The sequence below is a fragment of the Salmo salar genome, chromosome 12 (genome assembly GCF_965601325.2).
Source record: "Salmo salar chromosome 12, fSalSal1, whole genome shotgun sequence".
Classification (NCBI taxonomy): domain Eukaryota; kingdom Metazoa; phylum Chordata; class Actinopteri; order Salmoniformes; family Salmonidae; genus Salmo; species Salmo salar.
Genome location: NC_138302.1, coordinates 43,610,153 through 43,633,050, shown reverse-complemented (window position 1 = coordinate 43,633,050; position 22,898 = coordinate 43,610,153). Strand labels below are relative to the sequence as shown.

The following is a 22,898-nucleotide window of genomic DNA, read 5'->3' as shown; positions in this document are numbered from 1 at the left end:
CGCTACAAAGTTTTAACTTAAGGGGGCTGAATAATTTTGCACGCCCAATTTTTCCGTTTTTTATTTGTTAAAAAAAGTTTGAAATATCCAATAAATTTCATTCCACTTCATGATTGTGTCCCACTTGTTGATTCTTCACAAAAAATTACAGTTTCATATCTTTATGTTTGAAGCCTGAAATGTGGCAAAAGGTCGAAAAGTTCAAGGGGGCCGAATACTTTCGCAAGGCACTGTATATTATATATATATATATATATATATATATATATATATTATTTTCTGATGCAATTCGTGTGATAGGTTACGAATCCAATTCATTGTGCTTAAGATCCTGTAGTGCATCTTTTAAAGGTAGACTCAGCGAAATTAAGTTGCAACAAGCAGCACTGCAGATAGAGATGATCGAGATGCAAGACTTTGCTCTCACACAGTATCTATGCATGTGCACGGGTTTCTGGGGTATGAAAAGGAAAATAGCCTCTAAGCAGTTTACATTATATTGCATAAGTAATATCATCAGTAGGACTGCATTCCACATGGTATGCAAACCTGTTGCTATCTGAATGGCAAAGTATAAATGGAATCCTTGGGACATCCCCCCCATTGAAGTAGACATTTAAAAAGGTTATGGTTAGGATATGGACTTCCCATGAACCCAGATAGGGTTAGTGCTTACTGAATGGTTAGAATAGCCTGCCATCTGGTGGATAAAGTGAGGGAAAAGCCATTTCTTACACTGAGTGTAATATGAAGTGCAAAATACAAAGCCAGTCTTGCCCAAGCTGTCCATTCTCGCTACACACATGATAACAAGGACATGGAACCATGGAAATAAGTTGGCAGACTTTGTGCTCAACATATGTATGCATTGTCGTACTCAATGAATGAGGCAACTTTATGTATTTAATATCTGTCCAATAAAAATAATGCATTCATTCAGTGCTAGTGGCATAGTAACGAGGAAAAAAACAGTTTGTTGAAAATAGTATATTTAATACAAAGGATCCATAGAAAATCCTGCATTTGTAGTGCATGTATATCAACATGGAAAAGAACACTCAAGTGAAGTCATGATAGCCACCTATCAAACTTTTTGAATGGACATTTTCCAAAAATAAACATTACCAATGATCCACAACTCTCAGAATTTGGTTACAGTGGTGAAGAACAATTTATAGGAAATGTGGACAAAAACAATATTAGATTCTCTGAAAATATTGCATCTGGTCTCTTTTCTATTGATCGGTCAGGGTTCTGTGGATTTCAAAATGATTGTCTGAGACCATGAATGAATGACGAAAAAAAAAGTATTTTACATTTATTTTTAAGAAGTACTTAACATTGTGTAATGGTTTAAAATGTAAGACAGAACAAACATCTGGCATGGAAAAGACCAGTGGGTCATTGGTCTTACTGCCTTGTGTAGCAAGTGCTAAGGAGCCATATGAAACCAACTATGTTGCCTTGAAAGAGACTGTCAATAGTGCGCTGCTTTGAATGCATTTGTAACTCTAGTTTCTCAACTAGATTCAATTAGACGTTTAAACTGTTTCTGGTTGGCATATGAATATTGTCTCTTAAGGATGTCTTAATACATGGCCCCACAACTTTACAAGAACATTATAGGCCTTCAATACACTTTTTGTACACCTGTGGAATAATATAATATTTGATGTGGCCACCTAGTGGTTGTATGATAAGTTTATACATTTCCAGTTTGGTAATAGCAATGTGTCTTAAGGCACTGGCTCGAGATCAAATGCTGCTGGGGCAGTAACAGAAGCTCAGAGTATGCAATTGGCCAAGGCACCATCTGGACAAACATGTACAAGAGAAAACAGATAGCACAAAATGACAATTCTCTCTGGATGATAAAAATAGGTGCGTTTCCCTGAAGCTTAATAGCTGACAGTACACCTTCTCCACCACCCAGACCCATATCAGTGAGAAAGTAGCAACATTTAGTAGTCAATCTGTATGTGAACGAATTACGAGTGGTGTCTGGGTTGTCAAGATAAATAAAATACAACATTGGCTACAAAGCTTTCAGGAAAGTCACCCCAGATTGGTGAGAATGCATATGGGCCTTAAACATAGATTGCCTAATTATCCTAGTCTCAAATTGAGCCTGATCATGGTGATAAACTGACCCTGTAATTCTTAATTCAAACATATTACTTTTAAGTTTTTACTGCAAATAAATCAAGGGAATAGCCCCCCCTTAAACTTATCGTCTGGTTTAAAAAAAATAGACCTTAAATGTAGCTGTTTATTCTAACAGATTGAAAAACTACCAGGAATGATACAACAACAAAAAACTCAGCTTGGCAAGCTTGAGTTCTCGTTTGTGAAAGATGCTAATATAGACACAGATACCATTCTCATTTCAGAGAATCCATCAAACGTCATGGCATGGTAAATGTAATGTGTTTCTACACTTTCAAAATTGATTTACAATGGAAAACCAATGCAACAAAAGAGTTAATCTCAAAGATTTAGCTGAGAAGTTACGTTGGCGTTTGAGTTTTCAAACATTAACAAGAGGGGTATACAACAAAGCAACCTATAGCTACACAGGGTTTTCCCATTTCAGCTCAGGCTTCATCCGTACTATGACGGTGGATATTGCTGTTCCGTCTGCCGCGAACTCTAGCAAGCTTATAACTGCATGTCGCTCGTGGCTAGTTGAACGGTGAACTCTTCATTGAGACAATGCAGAAACATCAATCCATGGGCAAGTCAGTGCCATTTTAATTTGTGCCGAAAAGTTAAGCAAATTCAGCAGGCTGTTGTGTGAAATAGACTTTTAGAGTGCCGTCTTTATTTTATTACTTTGCTGTGGTTATCAATGCACTAGCACCTTTATTCCAGACTCCCATCAATAAAATAATTGAATTAAGTTATAAAAGGTTTTACTGTGCGTCAAGTTTCAAATGCATTTGTCATTACTTAATGTGTAATGTGATTGTTTTTGTTAAAATAGTAATTTTAAAATATCTATTGATGAATAAATATTTAAAAATCAGTCATCTTCCTCAAATTAAGTGGATGATAACGCAATCTTGGCGAGAGTGAGGGAATCTGATTTTCTTGGTCCTCAACTCGTGGCTAAGACACTTAATTCAGGGTAAATGTAGTTAGACCCGAGTTAACCTGCCCCGGAGCAGGTTAGTTCTGAAGGATTCGTGGCCATAGAACATTTACCTGGCTAAAAGGTGAGCCACTTTCGTGGTACCGGTTATCCCAAGTTGAACTCAAGAGTTACCTTGCTAACTCAAACTACATTTGTAGTATACGGCTAGCATACTTGATGAGGAACCAAATAGCGCCCAGTGGAGGTGTCATAATACCCATAAAATCTAGTGGTCAAACAGGGAAATGGCTCCAATTGTTTTTCCACCATACATTTTTCCCATAGGGGATTTTAGAAACACTTAAAATAAGTGCTGTGTTTCGTGTAGGCTTACATTGGCGTAGGACAAGGTGACTTTTATCAATATATTAGGTCCCATTTACTGATTCGAAAATGCTAATTCGCATCAAAGCAGACATAATGCAAAACTACAAATCTCTGACACCTTTGCTAAGAGGTATTGTGTCAATTTAAAATTACACAAGCCAGTTCACATAATTGTCCATTTAAATACATTTTGCCAATTACTTAATTACTACATTTAGCTAACAGATAGTTCATCCAGATATTCTTACCTTTGCCTCGAGTCAGTCTCATCCAGATAATAATGGCATTTATAGTTCTTTATGATAGCCACATTAGGAGCTAATTAGCATTTCAATTGATAAAAGTCACCTTGTCCGAGAGAGATTTACACAGTTATCAAAACATTACGCCAGGGTAAGCCTACAGGAAACACAGCCCTTATTTTAAGTATTTCTAAAATCCCCTATGGGAAAAATGAACGGTGTAAAAACTATTGGAACCATTCACCTGTTTGACCGCTATGTTCTATGGGTATTATGGCTCATACTGTGGTACTCTATAAGGACATTGGATTCTACCCTTGCACCATATGATTAGCTACACATCAACCCGACCTACTCTCCTGCCCTGGTAAAAAGATTGAATTATTCTCTCAGCGGAGCCAGAGAGAGTGGCAATGTCCTTTGAGGAATATTGGGACTGGTGCAGGTCATATTGTCACAGATTGCGCTTCAGTCTTTTAGCCTGAGCTGACAAGCCCAGTCCAGCCTTCATAATAATAATAATAATAATAACAATAATAACAACAACAGGCCTTAGGAGCAGTTTACTCCTGTCGCAACCCTTAACCCCTAGGAGTCTAGGACACACGCAGGGTGGTGCGATTCTCCTCCTTGGCCCGCTGCTTCTTGGCGAGGTCGCTAGCGATGGCTAAAGCACCCCCCTTGAGGAAGCGGACAAAGTTCTCCCCAACTAGAGGCCCCATGGCGTACAGCCCCCCCTCTGACACCAACTCATACGTGTATGGGTCAACTTCCAGGGGGTTCCGCCGGCACGTGATTGGCTCCTGGGGGTTGAGACCGAGGGGCCGTCCGTTCTCAGGAAGGAAGGACAGGTTGGGGTGGGCGCCAATCAGCACCAGGACCATGGAGACCTGCAGCACGGTGCGACGTCCGTCCTCCCCCTCCAGCACGCACTTCCTGTCAGGCTTGAAGGCCACCACCCGGTGTTTTGGCAGACTGACGTAGCCTGGGTAGGAGCCAGTAGACATGGAGGCGGTGTTGTTTTCCTGTTGGTCCACCGGGGTGCCCGTTTCCCCAGAGCTGGGGATGTCTTGGCCATGCTGCTGCTGCTGGGTCATCATCTGGTGCACCTTGTGGTACTCAGGGTAGAGGAGCTTGGGAAGCTGGTTGAAGATGAGGCCTGGGTCGGTGACCGAGCGCCGGAAGGCGTGGTACACAGGCGTGTTGAGGTGGTGAGCTGCCAGGACAGCGTCGGCCGCTGTCAGCCCGGCTCCCACCACCAGTACCGGGTCTGAGGTGTGGTCCAGCTGGCCTCTGGAGATTGCTGCCTCCAGCTCCCAGAAGCTGTGGCACACGAAGGGGAGACCCTCGCCTTCCACGCCCAGACGGGCCGGGATGTCATGGGTGCCCGTGGCCAGAACCACGTAGTCTGCGCACACTATAAAGGGGACCTCTGACAGACTTCCTTCCCCCAGCTCGTCAGCCTCCCTCTTCTGGGTTCCCTGGACTTTCCAAAAGGGACGGCCGCTGGCCCCCTCGCAGTTCACCCTCTGTATGGAGGTGACGGTGGTGCCGCAGGCGAAGCTGTCCTCCAGGCCCATCTGGTTGACATAGTGCTGGTAGTAGGAGGCGATCTCGGCGGGGGTGGCCCTGTCGTTACGGACATTCCTGAAACAAAGATTTAAGTATGAGGCTCAGACACCGGTGTTTAAAATACACACAAAAAAAGGTCCTTGGGGCCAAAACCTGAATGAAAACAACAAAAAAACAGCCTCATTCACCAGCCACTTGTCTTTTACACAAAACCACATTTGTTTTGCCTCTATTTTCACTAAACCTAAGGCATTAATACTGGTAGCTAATCCTAGTTCCTAAGCGGCTCAACACAGAAAAAAAACTACACGCAAACAAGAATATTTCCCTTAAGTGAACACTCCTATTCAGTAACAGTGATAAGGTCAATCTGGAATGGCTGATTCGACTGTGGCCACTTAAAGGAAAAATTCACACCAAAAACTGTATTTTGTTATTTTTTATTAGTGCACTGTTACCTTGAACAACAATATAAAATGCAACATGTAAAGTGCTGGTCCCATGTTTCATGAGCCAAAATAAAAGATCCCAGACATTTTTCAAACGCACAAAAAGCGAGTTTCGCTCAAATTTTGTGCAGAAATTTGTTCACATCCCTATTAGTGAGCATTTCTCCTTTGCTAAAATAATCCATCCATCTGACAGGTGTGGCATATCAAGAAGCTGATTAAACATCATGATCATTACATAGGTTCACCTTGTGCTGGGGACAATAAAAAGCCACTAAAATGTGCAGTTGTGTCACAGATGTCTCAACTTGAGGGAGCGTGCAATTGGCATGCTGACTGGAGGAATGTCCAACGGAGCTGTTGCCAGATAATTGAATGTTAATTTCTATCATAAGCTGCCTTCAACTACGTTTTAGAAAATTTGGCAGTACGTCCAACTGGCCTCACAACTGCAGACCATGTGTAACCATGCCAGCCCAGGACCTCTACATCCGGTTTCTTCACACTGCGGGATCGTCTGAGACCAGCCATCCGGATAACTGATGAAACTGTGGATTTGCACAACCTAAGGGTCTTGACCTGACTGCAGTTCTGCGTCGTAACCGACTTCAGTGGGCAAATGCTCACCTTCAATGGCCACTGGCACGCTGGAGATGAGTGCTCTTCACGGATGAATCCCGGTTTGAACTGTACCAGGCAGATGGCAGACAGCGTGTATGGCATTGTGTGGACGAGTGGTTTGCTGTTGTAAACAGAGTGCTCCATGGTGGTGGTGCAGTTATGATATAGGCAGGCATAAGCTACGGACAACGAACAAAACTGCAATTTATTGATGGCAATTTAAATGCACAGAGATACCGGGAGAGGGACCTGAGGCCCATTGTCGTGCTATTAATTCATTGCCATCAACTCATGTTTCAGCATGATAATGCACGGCCCCATGGCACAAGGATCTGTACAGGATTCCTTCGCACAGCTATTGAAGAAGAGTGGGACAACATTTCACAGGCTACAATCAACAGCCTGATCAACTCTATGGAAAGGAGATGTCACGCTGCATGAGGCAAATGGTGGTCACACCAGATACTGGCTGGTTCTGATCCACGCCCCCACCTTAAGGTATCTGTGACCAACAGATATATCTGTATCCATCATGTGAAATTCATAGATTAGGGGCTAATGAATTCATTTCAATTAAATTATTTCCTTATTTGAATTGTAACACTTTGAAATGGTTTGATTTTTGTTCAGTGAAATACAGTCCCAAAATGTTTTGCATGTCAGCATTCAAGATATAGGACTTTAAAAAAGGAAAGTGTCACCTGCCGCCAAACACATCATCATGATGTGGCAAGTGAATCTTTGCTTCTGTGGATTAATGAAAAAAATACAAAAAAAAAAGTTAATGGTGCTGTAGCTTGTCAGAAGGACCCACCTGCGTTTTTCTCTCATCCACTCCTTAAGCTTCAGGCCGGGCAGTTCCATCCAGTTAGCTAGGCTAAGAGTGAGCATGGAGCCTTCCATCGCCTAAGGAGACAAACACAAACACCAGCACCATTAACCACAAGGCTGAAAGCCACATATGCAAACTTTCGTGTCCCAAATGGCATCCTATTTCCTATAAATGGTGTTACTTTTGGCCAGGGCCCAAAGTGTTCTGGTCAATGGTCATCAGATGCATATTTCACCCACCCACCTTTTTCCCAGAAAGCAATGGTCTGCCATTGTCCCTTGCTGTTTTACATGCCAATGTATCTGCAGGTATGCAAACTACAGGTGGTTTTACTAGCTACATGCCATTAGTTAGCCATGACATATAAACAACATTTTTCACTAAGTATACTATGTAAGGAATTTACCAAGAGATTGACTATAACTATCCATCTCAAACAAAAAACTATTACACAAAATAGTAAAGCTGTCAATCAAAATCAGTGGAGTTCATCTCAAGAACATGAGTGCTGTTCATGGAGAGAGTGTCAAGGGAAGAAGAGAGAATTGCCACCGACCTGACACACCCACTCAACCAGGAGCACCGCCGATACAGAGTTGACCTTTACAAGAAATCATTCATCTCCACCAGTATAAGTCAATTGAATAAATACAGTAACTTCACCCCCACAGAACTTACGAACTGAGTTGCAAACTATATCCATCTGTAAACAGTGTTGTCGGCTGTATTATGTATGCACTTATGGTGATGCTTACTGCGTTTTTTGGAGATGCAAGACACATTTTCAGAAAGGGACCAAGAATTATTATTGCATCAATTCTTGTTTTTCAAAGAAATACTAGTGTTGAAAATTCCAAATTGTCTGTATAATCAACTTAGACAGACAGACATACTTACCCACCAGACATGCCACCAGGGGTCTCTTCACAGTCCCCAAATCCAGAATGAATTCAAGGCAAATCACAATTTTATATAGAGCCATGATCACATCTCTCCCTTCCATCTTGAATGACTCAATTTGCTTTAACAAATAAAACAACACCTCACAGCACAACGTCTCTCCCCAATCTGACCTAATTAACTCGGATCCACATTGGGTACTTCAGAGGACTCATAAAACCATAGGCTTACAGGGAAAATGCATGAGGGGGTACTTCAAGGGTACTTTGGGCAAAGCAAAATGTACCTGATGGTACAGTAACCGAAAAAGGTTTGGAACCACTGTACTAATGTAAACTCTGCAAAAAAAAAAAGCATTGTCCCTTTTTCAGGACCCCGTCTTTCAAAGATAATTCGTAAACATCCAAATAACTTCACAAATCTTCATTGTAAAGGGTTTAAATACTGTTTCCCATGCTTGTTCAATGAATCATAAACAATTAATGAACATGCACCCGTGGAACGGTCATTAAGACACTAACAGCTTACAAACGGTAGGCAATTAACCTCTTACATCTAGACGTTCCGCTAGCGGAACACCTGCTCCAATATCCAATGATAGGCGTGGCGCGAATTACAAATTCCTCAAAAATCCAAAAACTTCCATTTTTCAAACATATGACTATTTTACACCATAATAAAGACCAGACTCTCCTTTATCTAACCACACTGTCCGATTTCAAAAAGGCTTTACAGCGAAAGCAAAACAGATTATGTCAGCAGAGTACCCAGCCAGAAATAATCAGACACCCATTTTTCAAGCTAGCATATAATGTCACGAAAAACAAAACCACAGCTAAATGCAGCACTAACCTTTGATGATCTTCATCAGATGACACTCCTAGGACATTATGTTATACAATACATGCATGTTTTGTTCAATCAAGTTCATATTTATATCAAAAACCAGCTTTTTACATTAGCATGTGACGTTCAGAACTAGCATTCCCACCAAACACTTCCGGTGAATTTACTAAATTACTCACGATAAACGTTCACAAAAAACATAACAATTATTTTAAGAATTATAGATACAGAACTCCTTTATGCAATCGCGGTGTCCGATTTTAAAATAGCTTTTCGGTGAAAGCACATTTTGCAATATTCTGAGTAGATAGCTCGCCATCACAGGCTAGCTATTTTGACACCCACCAAGTTTGAACCCTCACCAAACTCAGATTTACTATAAGAAAAATTGGATTACCTTTGCTGTTCTTCGTCAGAATGCACTCCCGGGACTTCTACTTCAATAACAAATGTTGGTTTGGTTCAAAATAATCCATAGTTATATCCAAATAGCGGCGTTTTGTTGTGCGTTCAAGACACTATCCGAAGGGTGACGAAGGGTTACGCGCCCGACGCGTTTCGTGACAAAGAAATTCTAAATATTCCATTACCGTACTTCGAAGCATGTCAACCGCTGTTTAAAATCAATTTTTATGCGATTTTTCTCGTAAAAAAGCGATAATATTCCGACCGGGAAACCCCGTTTTCGTTCAAAGACGAAAAAATAAAAACATGGTGTCGCCTCGTGCACGCGCCTCAGTCTGATTGTTCTCAGATCGACCACTATCCAAATGCGCAACTGTTTTTCAGCCAGAGACAGCAGAGTCATCATTCACCGTTTTGCCGCCTTCTGAGAGCCTATGGGAGCCGTAGGAAGTGTCACGTTACAGCAGAGATCCTCAGTTTTCAATAAAGAGAGTGTAGAAGGCCAAGAAATGGTCAGACAGGCCACTACCTGTAAGGAATCTTCTCAGGTTTTGGCCTGCCAAATGAGTTCTGTTATACTCACAGACACCATTCAAACAGTTTTAGAAACTTTGGAGTGTTTTCTATCCAAAGCTAATAATTATATGCATATTCTAGTTTCTGGGCAGGAGTAATAATCAGATTAAATCGGGTACGTTTTATATCCGGCCGTGAAAATACTGCCCCCCTAGCCATAACAGGTCGAGTGCATAGAGGAGTTCTGTATCTATAATTCTTAAAATAATTGTTATGCTTTTCGTGAACGTTTATTGTGAGTAATTTAGTAAATTGTTAGCAAATTCCCCGGAAGTTCCCCGGAAGTATGCTAGTTCTGAACGTCACATGCTAATGTAAAAAGCTGTTTTTTGATATAAATATGAACTTGATTGAACAAAACATGCATGTATTGTATAACATAATGTCCTAGGTGTGTCATCTGATGAAGATCATCAAAGGTTAGTGCTGCATTTAGCTGTCTTCTGGGTTTTTGTGACATTATATGCTAGCTTGAAAAATGGGTGTCTGATTATTTCTGGCTGGGTACTCTGCTGACATAATCTAATGTTTTGCTTTCGCTGTAAAGCCTTTTTGAAATCGGACAGTGTGGTTAGATAAAGGAGAGTCTTGTCTTTAAAATGCTGTGAAATAGTCATATGTTTGAAAAATTGAAGTTTTTGTATTTTTGAGGAATTTGTAATTCGCGCCACGCCTATCATTGGATATTGGAGCAGGTGTTCCGCTAGCGGAACGTCTAGATGTAAGAGGTTAAGGTCACAGTTATGAAAACCTAGGACACTAAAGAGTCCTTTCTACTGACTCTGAAAAACACCAAAAGAAAGATGCCCAGGGTCCCTGCTCATCTGCGTGAACGTGCATTAGGCATGCTGTTAAGGAGGCATGAGGACTGCAGATGTGGCCAGGGCAATGAATTGCAATGTCCGTACTGTGAGACGCCTAAGACAGCGCTACAGGGAGACAAGACGAACAGCTGATGTGCAGTCCATGAGGAGGAGATGCACTGCAGTACTTAATACAGCTGGTGGCCACACCAGATACTGACTGTTACTTTTGATTTTGACCCCCCCCCCCCCCCCCCTTTGTTCAGGGACACATTCTTCCATTTCTGTTAGTCACATGTCTGTGGAACTTGTTCAATTTAAGTATCAGTTGTTGTATCTTGTTATGTTCATACAAATATTTACACGTGTTAAGTTTGCTGAAAATAAACGCAGTTGACAGTGAGACAGTTTCTTTTTTTGCTGAGTTTATGTATGCGTGCAACTGTCCGTAGGACCTTTTTTGGTTCGATTGTTCTTATTTTAAATTTGTGTAGTTCAGTCCTTTTGCTGTTCTTGTCTATTGATGTTCTGTTTTATGTTTTGTATAGACCCCAGGAAGAGTAGCTGCTGCTTCAGCAACAGCTAATGGGGATCCTAATAAAATAGCAAATACCCAAGGCCATTTTCCACTTGACAAAAACAGACTTCAGAGATTTAAGGGTGTGACAGACCAATTCTGAATGTTAGCACAAAATGTGTTTATGACCCAATTTTTTTACCCAATTGCAAATCACCACCTGGCCCCTTCCAAAAAGCGCCTTGTGTGTATCTGAAAATGATTAGATTGTTGTGAGCAACATCACAAGGAAAAGTTGGAATTCTTGGAATAACCAATCCTTTTTAGATCTGCACAAAGTGGGGACCAGGGGGTCAACATGGTATTGGGCAATTATTATGGACTGGGCACTTACATGCCAGGCTCCTCCTGGGGGTCCTTTGCCAAGCACCAGGTGTGGGGTGGCCCGCTCCGGTTCGTAGCGCCAAAGCAGAGGTGAGGCATGGTCCAGCCCAAAGTCACTGTCGGGCAGGAGCAGGGAGTCAAACAGCACAGCCACGGGGTTGGAGGAGCGGCCCTCTAGTCCCTCACACAGGTACTCCAGGTCCTGCACACAGAAACAAACACGTAAACAACTTTGTACAAAGACTGTGGTATGTAGCCCTACCTACCTATTATATAATTAGTTTTAGGGTCTAGCTCATTGAAAAACAAAATGCCACCCTTTATCAAGGACACTAATAAAGCTTTTTACTAAGCTTATAACATGGACACAACTTTATTTACAAAACCTCCTGTAGCCTACATACAGACCTTACTTAGGGCCACACAAATATTTCTACTGAGCATACATACAGGTAGTAATAGTTGCATAACTACCAACAAACCATAAATCTTAGTGGTAAACACAAACAGACAGCATTTTACAGAACATTTAAACTAGCACCTACAACCAGCCCGGCAACTGTAAACCAACACCCACCAAGCTAGGTGTAAAATGCGAGTTGTGACAGAGACATTGTGAAGACAGACGAGGTGTCATTCTTACCAGCTCCAACAGTGACAAATGAGGCTGTTGATCCAGCTTGCCTTGCAGTAGGGGGTTAGGGTGAGTGCCCTCTGGAGATAGGTAGGGGGTGTAACCTGACAACAGATATGACAGGCAGATGCCCGAGGGGCCGTTACCTAGGAGAGAAAGGGAAAGAGGTGCAAGTTCAGACAAGTTGAATAAATTAGTTTAACTTCTTTGGGGTAGGGGGCAGTATTTTGACATCCGGATGAAAAGCGTGCCCGTAGTAAACTGCCTGCTACTCAGGCCCAGAAGCTAAGACATGCATATTATTAGTAGACTTGGATTGAAAAATACTCTGAAGTTTCTAAAACTGTTTGAATGATGTCTGTGAGTATAACAGAACTCATAAGGCAGGCAAAAACCAGAGAAAGAAATCCAACCAGGAAGTGTGGAAATCTGAGGTTTGAAGTTTTTCAAGTGATTGCCTATCCAACATGTAAATGGGGTCATATTGCACTTCCTAAGGCTTCCAATAGATATCAACAGTCTTTAGAACCTTGTTTCATGCTTCTACTGTGACTGGGGAGAGAATAAGAGCTGATTGTATCAGGTGTCCCAAAATAAGGCATGAGCTCAGTCACACGCGCAGCCTTGGGAGCGAGCGGAGTTCCTCTTCATTCCTAAAGAGAAAGGAATTGTCCAGTTGGAATATTATTGAATATTTATGATAAAAACATCCTAAAGATTGATTCTATACATCGTTTGACATGTTTCTACGAACTGTAATGTAACTATTTTGACTTTTCGTCTGGACTAAACTCGCGCACTTAGTGAATTTGGAGTGCTGGACTAAATGCGCAAACAAAATGGAGGTATTTGGACATAAAGATGAACTTTATCGAACAAAACAAACATTTATTGTGGAACTGGGATTCCTGGGAGTGCATTCCGATGAAGATCAAAGGTAAGTCAATATTTATAATGCTATTCCTGAATTTTGTTGACTCCAACATGGCGGGTATCTGTATTGCTTGTTGTTGTTGAGCGCTGTACTCAGATTATTGCAAAGTGTGTTTTAGCTGTAAAGTTTTTTTTAAATCTGACATAGCGGTTGCATTAAGGAGAGGTTTATCTAGAATTCTGTGCTTAACACTATCTTTTATCAAAGTTTATGATGAGTATTTCTGTAAATTGATGTGCTCATTCACCGGAGGTTTTGGAGGCAAAACATTTCTGAACATTAACCGCCAATGTAAAAATGTTTTTTTTTTTTTTTAATATATAAATATGAACTTTATCGAGAAAAACATACATGTATTGTGTAACATGAAGTCCTATTGAGTGCCATCTGATGAAGATCATCAAAGGTTAGTGATTCATTTTAGCTGTATTTCTGGTTTTTGTGACGCCTCTTCTTGCTTGGAAAATGGCTGTGTGGTTTTTCTTGTGAAGTTTATGTCCTAACATAATCTAATGTTATGCTTTCGCCGTAAAGCCTTTTTGAAATCGGACACTGTGGTTGGATTAACGAGAATATTATCTTTAAAATGGTGTATAATACTTGTATGTGTGAGAAATTTGAATTATGAGATTTTTCTTCGTTTTGAATTTGGCGCTCTGCTATTTCACTGGTTGTTGGCGAGGTTGAATGCTACTGTCCCACATACCCCAGAGAGGTTAACCACTACAGTTTTTGTTTGTTTATGTAGGCTAGGCTACCTGGGGCGGCAGGTAGCCTAGTGGTTAGAGTGTTGGACTTGTAACAAAGGTTGCAAGGTCGAATCCCCGAGCTGACAAGGTAAAAATCTGTCGTTCTGCCCCTGAACAAGGCAGTTAACCCCCTGTTCCTAGGCAGTCATTGAAAGTAAGAATTTGTTCTTAACTGACTTGCCTAGTTAAATAAAGGTAAAAAAATATATAATAATAATGTAGTGCCTTAATATTATGTAAGGCAATATATTAACATTATTTGGGGGCTCATACAGGCTTTGGCTGTCATGAAATTTTGTCAGCCGGTTATTGCCAGGCAAAAGACTGCTGGTCTCACGATAATAGACAGTCAATTAACATAAACACGTTTAGTATCTCCAGGCCTTCACGCATACAAGCCACTGATGCACGCCTTTGGAATGTCTACATTTAAGAATGTCAAAATCAATTTAATATCCATCACAATAAATCCATTATTTATTTTAAGCAAAAAGGTTTGAGCTCTGTTCCTTACCTCTGACTGCACAAACTATTCTAACATCACGTGACTATATTTTCCCCATCAGACTATTCTCAACTTTGTCTTTACTAATAGGTCAAATTAGTTTTGATTAAGAACGGCCCATTATAAAATGGCCAGGGGAAAAAAGGCGTCATCCATATACACTTAAATAGTGAATGGAGGCCGCTTTCCTGCTGGTTCAATTTTCAAAATCAGCCTGGTGAGGCTACTCTGGTTATTTCACTCCATGAATCAACCACTGTTTGAAGAGCATGCAGCCTCTCGCTGCACGACAGGTGATATTCCGCCCAAACTCTGTATGCCATGGGCCCTCCAACCCTGTTCCTGCAGCTAGCCAGTGCTTAAAATTGGGAAACCAAGTGAAAGTTGTTCAGGAGCATCAACAGTAACATGTTTTCACAACTAAAAATATTGCATTAAACTGTTGACAGCCCCTCTCTGCACACTCAAGAAAAGAATGAAGGAGAGAGGGGAGGAGATTGAAACACGGTGGTGAGATTCTGTAACTATAAGGTAATGTGTCAGTCTATAAATTATGAAAATGTAAAAAAAATGCCCTATTAGTAGGCTATTCAAAACAAAATACAAATTGTAGGCTAACTCTGTAAGACAACCTGACAAATCAATGAACCAACAGTATCATCCAGGCATTCTCTCCCAGACTACTGAATAGAAAGTTTGGCACATTGCATAAGGTAACCAGTCCATCCGGTATGCATAACAACACATTCCACACTCAAAGATGATTACAAGAATTTGGTTAATTTTGGAGTATAGGCTATACGTATAATTTACCAAAGACACGTTAAATATTTGTATGTATTTATCGGCTATGTATTGTACAACATTTGATAACGGCACAATCATTATTTTAATTCTGTTTTTTTCCTTTTTTGGGGCTCATTTATAGGCCTATGTATTATCTCTAATATGCGTACGGATGTTTTGAATTATTCACAACCTTAGAAAGCGCTGTCCATTTTGTTATGTTAGGCTTTGAAACCTGTTGTTGAACTTCTTTCTTCAAATTGATCAATCACAGTGAGGTGAGTTTTAAAAGCATGATACTGTTTTGATGACAAGTGTTTGATGTTATTTTCGATTGCATTTGTATTGATGTCAGTGTGGTTAGGGACAACAGGTCCATGAGTACCAGGCCATTAGCGACCTGATGGTCATTAGTGAGTTGGGTACCACCAAGCATGTCCGGAGTGCATAAGAGATTACCCTGATGTCAAATTTTACTGCAGTAATGGCTCGTGACTGCTGGTGTGGTGGTAATATGTTCACCGCAACAGCCCTACATAGAGAATGTTTGAGGGCTCATCATGAATGTAAAAATCTGATATGAGAATCAACCATGAATAGCAGTCAAAAAAGTATTTGTATAAAAATATACTTGGCTTTTAAGAATGCCTCGCATAAGAAAAGCCTAAAAAAGTTGAGTCATTTGAGATGGGTCTTCTTACAGTGAGGGAAAAAAGTATTTGATCCCCTGCTGATTTTGTATGTTTGCCCACTGACAAAGAAATGATCAGTCTATAATTTTAATGGTAGGTTTATTTGAACAGTGAGAGACAGAATAACAAACCAAAAAAAATCCAGAAAAACACATGTCAAAAGTGTTATAAATTGATTTGCATTTTAATGAGGGAAATAAGTATTTGACCCCTCTGCAAAACATGACTTAGTACTTGGTGGCAAAACCCTTGTTGGCAATCACAGAGGTCAGACGTTTCTTGTAGTTGGCCACCAGGTTTGCACACATCTCAGGAGGGATTTTGTCCCACTCCTCTTTGCAGATCTTCTCCAAGTCATTAAGGTTTCGAGGCTGACGTTTGGCAACTCGAACCTTCAGCTCCCTCCACAGATTTTCTATGGGATTAAGGTCTGGAGACTGGCTAGGCCACTCCAGGACCTTAATGTGCTTCTTCTTGAGCCACTCCTTTGTTGCCTTGGCTGTGTGTTTTGGGTCATTGTCATGCTGGAATACCCATCCATGACCCATTTTCAATGCCCTGGCTGAGGGAAGGAGGTTCTCACCAAATATTTGACGGTACATGGCCCCATCCATCGTTCCTTTGATGCGGTGAAGTTGTCCTGTCCCCTTAGCAGAAAAACACCCCCAAAGCATAATGTTTCCAGATCCATGTTAGACGGTGGGGATGGTGTTCTTGGGGTCATAGGCAGCATTGCTCCTCCTCCAAACACGGCGAGTTGAGTTGATGCCAAAGAGCTCCATTTTGGTCTCATCTGACCACAACACTTTCACCCAGTTGTCCTCTGAATCATTCAGATGGTATCATTGGCAAACTTCAGACGGGCATGTATATGTGCTTTCTTGAGCAGGGGGACCTTGCGGGCGCTGCCGGATTTCAGTCCTTCACGGCGTAGTGTGTTAGCAATTGTTTTCTTGGTGACTATGGTCCCAGCTGCCTTGAGATCATTGACAAAATCCTCCCGTGTAGTTCTGGGCTGATTCCTCACCGTTCTCATGATCATTGCAACTCCACGAGGTGAGATCTTGCATGGAGCCCCAGGCCGAGGGAGATTGAGTTCTTTTGTGTTTCTTCCATTTGCGAATAATCACACCAACTGTTTTCACCTTCTCACCAAGCTGCCTGGCGATGGTCTTGTAGCCCATACCAGCCTTGTGTAGGTCTACAATGTTGTCCCTGACATCCTTGGAGAGCTCTTTGGTCTTGGCCATGGTGGAGAGTTTGGAATCTGATTGATTGATTGCTTCTGTGGACAGGTGTCTTTTTTACAGGTAACAAGCTGCGGTTAGGAGCACTCCCTTTAAGAGTGTGCTCCTAATCTCAGCTCGTTACCTGTATAAAAGACACCTGGGAGCCAGAAATCTTTCTGATTGAGAGGGGGTCAAATACTTATTTCCCTCATTAAAATGCAAATCAATTTATAACATTTTTGACATGTGTTTTTCTGGATTTTGTTGTTGTTATTCTGTCTCTCACTGTTCAAATAAACCTACCATTAAAATTATAGACTGATCATTTCTTTGTCAGTGGGCAAACGTACAAAACCAGCAGGGGATCAAATACTTTTCCCCCCTCACTGTATAAGGGGAGCACGTTGTGCCATCATTCTAAGAAACTAGGTTCTTATGGGGTCGTTCCACCTAAAAAAGCACAAGAAAGGGGATTGACACTCACCATCTCAGATTGTTCCGACATCGTTTGTTGTAAGAAATATAACATTAGCATTCCTGCAACATTATTTTGTTGAAATATAATCTTGTCTCTGAGATATTAAGGTAATTTATTGCATCCAAATTGACCATTTCAATTTATATGATTCATATAATTTTCAATACATATAACCTCACTTAACATCCAAACATTTCTTTCTAACTATGAGTAAGAATCCAAAGAAATGGTAAAAAGCCACCCACCTCATATCCAACAATGAGTATACAGTATCAGTTATCTATGAATAGTATGGAGCTGTATTGTTTTTCATCCTATGCAATGTATTCTCAGTGAATTTGATGGTGTTTTTTCCCCTCCCTGTTCATAGAAAAGATCAAATTGAAGTTGTTAGGTTTATGTCCCATTCTACATCCTGAAAAATACCATGTTCTGCAATCAATTATTTTAATTTCTCAGAGATCTAATTATCTTTCAACAAAAATCTTGTAGAAATTATAATCTTAACTGTTTCTAACTACAAAAACAATTTTAGAACAATCTGAGATGGTGGGTGTCATATCTTGGAATGACCCTATAGCCTTGTGAGTCTACAATGATCTAGGGCACTTGACATTTTGGTGACAATGCATCCTTTCACCCACCGTATGCAATTTGGAAATTGCCTCAGAAGAGAAACACTGTTGTGCAAAGTGTTACTTCCTTCCCTATAATACCGGAAGCAGTTTCATAGTCTAGTCCCCGAGAAGATCTTTGACCAAATTCCCTACTATGTGTAGAAATAACTTGTAACCAAATCTGGTTTTATAGCCAAGTCTTTCAGAGCTGAATGTGTACAGTCACCCCAGTCTTACCGATGACAACAACTGGCAGAATCTCTCTGGGAAGGATATCTTTATTTTGCAAGTCCATGGCCACTGTATGCTTTTATCTGCAAGGAGAGAAAAAAAAGGGACGTTAACCATTAGCCTTTAAATTCCTGCTCTGGTCTTCTACTTCAGTACATTTCCACAGTCCACCAATGACACATCCCTGTCTGACACCATTGCCAAGCTGCTTTCCATAACGGCACATAAAAGAAACAAAACACTTCCGTCTGGGCGAGACCAGCCTCTGTGTCCTCAAGCCAAGGTGAACGTGTACAGATAAGAGAAGTTAAATGTGGAACGGAAACTGCAGCTAAAACACAACTCAAATAGTTGAGGGAGAACACTTAAATGGCTGGGAAGGGTCCAATAGTGATCTAATTTAGCCAGGAAGGGGGCGAGGACAGCTTTAAGCATGTAAGGGGAGAAGTAGTACAGTAGTGAAGTGAGTCATGAGGGGGAAGAGACAGGTTATACCAGAAAGCTCTGGGACCCCTACTGGATCCTTGCAGAGGCTTACAGCGAGCAGAGTGGTTATACAACTCACTTTGCTTGTAAGCGTGACTCGGCAGAAAGTTTAAAGCGATAGCGCAGCAAGCAGCTTTTATATCATCTCAATCCGGCTGAGCCGGACTCAAAATGCAAAGGAAACTATGTGGACTGACTAAGATTTGACTGTTACAAGCAGATGTTCCTTACCTTTTCTAGTGACAGTCAGTGCAATATTATTTAAATACTTTAACCCATATTGTTTATAGGCTTATATAGAACAGCTGGGCAGGATTAAAGTGAGATATTAGCCTACCCAAGATCTAGGTTAAGATGTCCTTGTTAAAAACTTATTTTGTCAGACCACAACATAAATATTGACATTTCAAATGTTTTTTTTCTTGTATTCATCCCAAAGAATTACATTGTGCTCAGTTGTCACATTACTTAGTTGTCTGCCTGCCTTTCTGTACATGTGTCAGTCTGTACTTGTCCGTGACTGACACGTCAGTGATCAAAGCTTGCATAAATTTGCAGTCGTTACATCTACATATTTTGTCTAGGTAGATCATCCTGGGGGCGAAGGCTTACTTGTCTGAAATGGTACAACTAATAACTAAATTTGTCAAACTGCACCTCTCCTGTAAAAGTCTCAACTAAAGAGTCTTTGTGGTTAAATAAAAAAATTCACTTGACAGACAATTGTCTATAAAATGTTGTTCAAGAAAGCAGCCATAACCAAACAAGTCAACTTTACAGTAAACTTTTTCTCCGCCCACTGCCTTTTCTCTCCACCTAGTATGATAGGCCTGGGGTAGCCCAAAGGCCGGCAGATGCCGATGTTGGGTCGTTTCATCTTAACGTCTAAAGGGACTGTACGAAGCCCGCTATACACTTGTATCCCCCACGGACCGGTTCGATACATAAAATATTCAGGCTGGAAAGGCAACGTTTTCCTCCTTAACTCGATTTAATGGAGAGAAGGCGGAAAAAAACAGGGGAAATATGCATTCTTTATGAAACACCATTTTCCACCACCATCCTAGAGTGGCTAATGCTAGTTCCGGATGTTGCGTATCACGTTCAGCCAATCAGGTTGCAGTAGCCTGTTTACCCTTTGTCTGAATGCTGTAGTCAATGTCAGGAATTAGCATTTGCCACCATAGCATGGCAGTGGAAAATGGTGTTTCATAAAGAAAGTAACGAAATGTTTAAACTAGAGAGAAAATGTGATTATTTAAAAAATCTTGGGAGTTTACTTCATTTACTATCATCCTAAATTAAGATAATTATTTTGCCATATATAATTAATGATTATTATGCTACTTTCCATAATGGGGACAATATGTGTCACTACATTACACATGCAGAAGTTTTGGACCACATAGAATTGAGGGGAATTGCAATTTTTTTACCTCAGACTGGTGACGTTAGTATAAAAGTTCATAGTCATGATGACAAGATCAATTGCTTAAAACATATATTTGTTTTTTTTACAGTCGATTTCATCATACACGCTCATTGGTTTTGTACTGTTGATTTCCGTCTTAGAACGCATCTATGATTTTCTCAAATGGCACAGAATTCAATATAATTCAGGGTGGTCTCTGTATAAAAGCCGCTGGCCACACATCAATACACGGATTTGAAAGTCAAACTATCACTTAAATAGCAGCCAACCGTTGTGACTGTTGATATCCTATGGCGGGTCGTGAATCGCTGAAGTTAACAGAAAGTGAATTATTCCTCTTTCCCCGTGATAGCAGCATCCCGAAATCAACATTGGCCATTCTCATCTAACCAACTATGTATAGGTTATTCTATGTTTCCATGAATAGTGTTAGTTTAAACAGTGCATACCACCCCCCTCCCAAATGATGAATGATTTATTGCCACTTGACAAATTATTTTTGGGGGCGTGTGCTGTTTATAAGTTGTTAATTTAAAAAAAAATAGTAATATGACTACTATTGTTGCACATGTATGTGTAGATAGTACATTTTTGGTTTATGTTTTTAATATCATGAACTGTTTCTGCATATTGGTTATTGATTTGGACACTTTAAAACTGTGTTTTTACATTGGGCTATTTATCAATTCGCTAATTAAACTCAACTATAACGTTAGTGTGGGCAGACTGGAGCTCTGACAACACAACTTCATTTTTATCAAAAACTACTGATTTCAGCACCCAAAGAACAGCCCACAATTACACAGAACAAAGCCGTGTGTAACTGTAACAGTGTAGGTTCCGTCCCTCTCTTCGCCCCAACCCGGGCTCGAACCAGGGACCCTTGCACACATCAACAACTGACACCCCACGAAGCATCGTTACCCATCACGCCACAAAAGCCGCGGCCCTTGCAACGCAAGGGGAAACCCTACTTCAAGTCTCAGAGCGAGTGACGTCACTGATTGAAACGCTATTAGCGCGCACCACCGCTAACTAACTAGCCATTTCACATCGGTTACAACTGCAGGCTATTATTTGGGTGCTTTAATAAGTCATTTTTGAAAGAAACTTTATGAATGTCTTGTCAACAGGGAGAACCGATAACATCCCTTTCAATTTAAGATTAATTAAACTTCCAATATTCATTCCCAATGCTATTGTACTTATTCGGGTAAAAACTGCTGAATGACTCCAAAAACGTGCTGTGATTCATTTATTTTGATACCAGAAATCACAAAAACGGGTTTGCCTTGCATAAACAGAGTCCCTTTGGACGGTAAAATGTAACGACTCAATCCCGCCATCTCCCGGCCTTTGTATCACTGTACCAATGATGTAATCCTGACAGAACACCACATGAGGTTATGATATAACTGCTAACGACTCAATGCGCTATGGTTATAAATAATGTGCCATGTTATCATAAATCGAATACATGTCAATATTCGCCATCCTGGCTGAAAATGCTTACCAAATTACCTCGCTAGGTTCGAATGAATGATGGGTCCTATATTGTAGCCAAAAATTTCCGTTGTGCTACGCGAGACGTGCACAGTACCCGCAAACAGCCCGATTGTAGTCTCGTAGTGGACCATTTGACTGCAGCCGACGCAGCCTTCTAACTGGACTGTAGCCTAATTATCGATAGATTAAACACACACACACACACACACACACACACACACAACCTGAATCCAACGCAAAACGTCTAGACTGATAGCCTTGGTTAAATGATTTAGATTTCTACTTCAATGCTGGGTTCCCGTCTACGGTTTCCATCGGCAACCGGCACATTGAAACCACGTCAAATTCGCTATTTACCAACAGACACATCAGGAACAGCCTAGAAGACGTCGGAGAAAAGCTAAATGGGCCCAATAAGGAGAACGAAAATATTGAAATATTGACTACAATGTTTCCACTTACCGATAGCTATGAAGACAAGGCTACCGCTGATATCCCTTAAACGCTGCTAGAGTTATCAAACGCCTACCCTTGTTGAAAACCTTCGATTCCTTCCCCAGGCAGGTTCAACCGACTGCAATCTCTAAAGATATGCCTCAAATTCTCGTTATGTGACTCTTTCACCGACATGTGTAAAATGCTGCAATGTTACGGTAACCCGCGATGGAAGATGAGCATGAACTAATTTTATAATTCCTATTTGCGTTGTGTTCACCAGCCACTCATGGTCACCTTCTTCTTCATCTTTGGAATTGGGTTGGTGGATCGCATCCAACTTTAAAGTCCATACACCGCCACCTACTGTACTGAAGTGTGAGACCAGTCACGGCCTACCTACATTAAATTATCTTAATTATTCCGGTTCCTAAATAATAATAATAATAATAATTCCACCAATTAACCCTACACCTATATATCACAATTTCATAAAAAATGTAAATCACCACCCCATTAACTCTTTTGCATTAAGATCTTGTATACCCAGGTACTTCTCTTCAACTGCCACCTATAC

The 22,898-nt window shown here is 40.8% G+C and overlaps 1 protein-coding gene across 4 annotated transcripts; it reads right to left on the bottom strand.

The window, feature by feature from the left end:
• Positions 1 to 972: 972 nt before the first annotated feature.
• Positions 973 to 22,650, bottom strand: osgn1 (oxidative stress induced growth inhibitor 1). Of its 4 annotated transcripts, XM_045691384.2 has the most exons (7): positions 22,349 to 22,645; positions 18,469 to 18,545; positions 12,771 to 12,894; positions 12,251 to 12,387; positions 11,618 to 11,809; positions 7,159 to 7,250; positions 973 to 5,349 (listed from the first exon to the last, which is right to left on the bottom strand). In XM_045691384.2, exons 3-7 carry the CDS (start codon positions 12,841 to 12,843, stop codon positions 4,299 to 4,301), a joined length of 1,545 nt encoding a protein of 514 aa, XP_045547340.2. In that variant the 5' UTR covers positions 12,844 to 12,894; positions 18,469 to 18,545; positions 22,349 to 22,645; the 3' UTR covers positions 973 to 4,298. The 4 variants fall into 4 exon arrangements, with proteins under 4 accessions (XP_045547340.2, XP_013987142.3, XP_013987143.3 ...); XM_014131667.3 differs by lacking the exon at positions 12,771 to 12,894 and having other exon boundaries at positions 22,349 to 22,650; XM_014131668.3 differs by lacking the exons at positions 12,771 to 12,894; positions 22,349 to 22,645 and adding an exon at positions 21,894 to 22,040.
• Positions 22,651 to 22,898: the final 248 nt, after the last annotated feature.

What these genes read in the sequence shown, in the direction of transcription:
- osgn1 (XM_045691384.2), bottom strand. Translation starts at nt 12,843, where the DNA reads ATGCCTTATTTTGGGACACCTGATACAATCAGCTCTTATTCTCTCCCC. An exon ending in CAGTAGAAGCATGAAACAAG is followed by an intron (nt 12,388 to 12,770) that starts GTTCTAAAGACT and finishes TTTCTCTCCTAG; the next exon opens with GTAACGGCCCCTCGGGCATC. An exon ending in ATTTGTCACTGTTGGAGCTG is followed by an intron (nt 11,810 to 12,250) that starts GTAAGAATGACA and finishes TTCTGTGTGCAG; the next exon opens with GACCTGGAGTACCTGTGTGA.